The sequence below is a fragment of the Syzygium oleosum genome, unplaced genomic scaffold (assembly GCF_021117445.2).
Source record: "Syzygium oleosum isolate NSW1041296 unplaced genomic scaffold, Sole_v2.1 Sole_v2.03, whole genome shotgun sequence".
Lineage (NCBI taxonomy): Eukaryota > Viridiplantae > Streptophyta > Magnoliopsida > Myrtales > Myrtaceae > Syzygium > Syzygium oleosum.
This window is the reverse complement of record NW_026607487.1, coordinates 10,159,134-10,161,262: the sequence shown is the minus strand read 5'-3', so window position 1 is coordinate 10,161,262 and position 2,129 is coordinate 10,159,134. Positions and strand designations below refer to the sequence as shown.

At 45.0% G+C, this 2,129-nt stretch overlaps 1 protein-coding gene across 2 annotated transcripts; it reads left to right on the top strand.

Moving 5' to 3' along the window:
* Positions 1–376: 376 nt before the first annotated feature.
* Positions 377–1,867, top strand: LOC115689849 (protein SODIUM POTASSIUM ROOT DEFECTIVE 2). 2 transcript variants are annotated; one of them, XM_056309899.1, is made up of 3 exons: positions 377–974; positions 1,262–1,337; positions 1,465–1,867. In XM_056309899.1, exons 1-3 carry the CDS (start codon positions 498–500, stop codon positions 1,617–1,619), a joined length of 708 nt encoding a protein of 235 aa, XP_056165874.1. In that variant the 5' UTR covers positions 377–497; the 3' UTR covers positions 1,620–1,867. The 2 variants fall into 2 exon arrangements, with proteins under 2 accessions (XP_056165874.1, XP_030471882.1); XM_030616022.2 differs by having other exon boundaries at positions 379–1,034.
* Positions 1,868–2,129: the final 262 nt, after the last annotated feature.

Genomic DNA, 2,129 nt, shown 5'->3' with positions numbered 1-2,129 from the left:
GTTACATTGATGGTGTAAAAATTCATCCACAAACAGGATTAAGTTATTGATACTTACACAATTAAAAGTAATAATTGAATTCGTTTCATTTTCTAGATAAAAGTTTCTTTCATTTACAAAGAACATATTTACATTGAGAATCCTTTTAACCAATACGTCATAAATTTACTCTAGTACTTCGAGTGAGACTCGAGTGAGAGTGAGAGAGAGAGGCTACAATTTGAAAAATGAGAAAAGGTTGAAACTCTCTCTCTCTCTCTCTCTCTCTCTCTCTCTCTCTCTCTCTGAAAAATGAGAAAAGGTTGAAACTCTCTCTCTCTCTCTCTCTCTCTCTCTCTCTCTCTCTCTCTCTCTCTCTCTCTCTCACGCATCCACCACCTTTAAAAGCAAGAGTGGTTGCCCTCGCTAAGAAGCTCTTTGTCTCTTTTTAGTACTCCTTATCTCACTTGCTTATCTGAAACCATATTTCATCATCTTCTTCTCCAAAAGAGAAAAAAATGAAGAGAATGGATCTGTTCTGTGCATCGCCCGCGTCCACTGCGATATGCACGAGCTTGGACCAACGTTCTATGGTCCGACACGGAACCACTAGGCCCATCGACCGCCACAACCGACACCACCCCCACCACCCCCACCACCACCACCAGCTTCGAGATCGCCGGAAACACCACCTGATCACCGGGCACGTGCCTTGTTCCTCCCACCAACTGCCCTTCACTCCGAGGCCTTATTCCGAAAAGCCCAGGAAGAGCACTGGCTCGTCGTCCACGAAGCTGATCACCAGTAGCGATCACAACCAGCACATCCGCAGGAAAAGCTCAGCTGACGTTTACGACCTCGCGAGTGGCACCCCTCATGGTTCAGCCAGATATTTGCTGAGCGACAGGCCCTTCGTCGACTGCGTTTCAGAGTCGGCTCGGGTCTCGTCCGCATTGGTACCCGTTCCACAAGTCAATAACGAGACGAAGTGCCAGGTCGGGTCCAACGATTCTCCATCTCTCAAAGCCTCTAATTCGGCTCGCTCTCGCGACCAGGTTCGCATGCGATTTTTCGTTCGTCTTATAGTCTCCCTTCTGTTCTTGTGTAATCTTGTTGTGGTGGAAGGACTTAATTCAAACTCTCTTGGACAATTGCTCATAGAAAGAACTATTCAGTGAATTATGTAGTCTCCAACTTGCTTTACAGACTTTTAAAATGTGAATACTATCGTGTTAGCTGTAAAGAAAGCGTTGCTTATTTTGGAGGTATTCTCGATTTGCAGGTTGTGGTTTTGAGTGTGTCGCTGCACTGCAAGGGATGTGAGAGCAAAGTGAGGAAACACTTGTCGAAAATGGAAGGTGGGTTTTCCGAACACCTGTCGAACTGTGAACCCCGGGCATGAGTATATAGTCCATCTCATTTGATCAGCGAAGTGCACAAATTTTTAACGAGTGCATGTGGTGGCGTTGTCTGGTTTCTGTGCAGGAGTGACGTCGTTCAGCATCGACATGGAGACGAAGAAAGTGACGGTGAAAGGAGACGTGACGCCTTTAGGTGTTCTGACCAGCGTCTCTCGGGTGAAGAATGCTCAGCTCTGGCCATCTTCGACAACCTCTTCTTCACCTTCATGGTCCTCCTGACCTAATCAAATCCACTGATTAGTCTCTGATGATATTTCCCTTTCTGTCTAAATGAATTCCCAGGTTAGAGTTCCTAGAAGAGCCCCCGTGTGTGTAATTTTTCCATAAATCTCAAACATGTATGGCCGTGCTTTGTAAATTATATTTGAAAAGAAACGTTGTGTGTCCACATGGTCAGAATCTTGATCTATGTACATGTTTGAATTAAAGATAGTAAAAAAGACCTTAGAGGTCTGCTTGGTATTGGCGCGATCCGATATCTTAATTTTTCTCTCGAAACAAACAACGATGTCCTTTTTTGCAGCATTCCATTTTTTCATTTCGTTTTTCTTCTCTGAATTTTAAAGTCCCTGCTCGGCTGGCGATTCCGAACATGTATTCTCGTGCTCAGTTCTGTCCGTGGCTAAAGAATACCTGTCGGAACTTATTTTACGGACATAATTCCGATCGGTCGCCTTTTGCAAGATGATCATGTGATCAAAACCCTTGGCTCGGTCCCAACCCCACCAG

Excerpts from the sequence above, each read along its gene's own strand:
- LOC115689849 (XM_030616022.2), top strand. The coding sequence starts at position 498 with ATGAAGAGAATGGATCTGTTCTGTGCATCGCCCGCGTCCACTGCGATA. Across the intron at positions 1,035-1,261 it reads CGGCTCGCTCTCGCGACCAG|GTTGTGGTTTTGAGTGTGTC; the intron begins GTTCGCATGCGA and ends CTCGATTTGCAG. Across the intron at positions 1,338-1,464 it reads ACACTTGTCGAAAATGGAAG|GAGTGACGTCGTTCAGCATC; the intron begins GTGGGTTTTCCG and ends GTTTCTGTGCAG.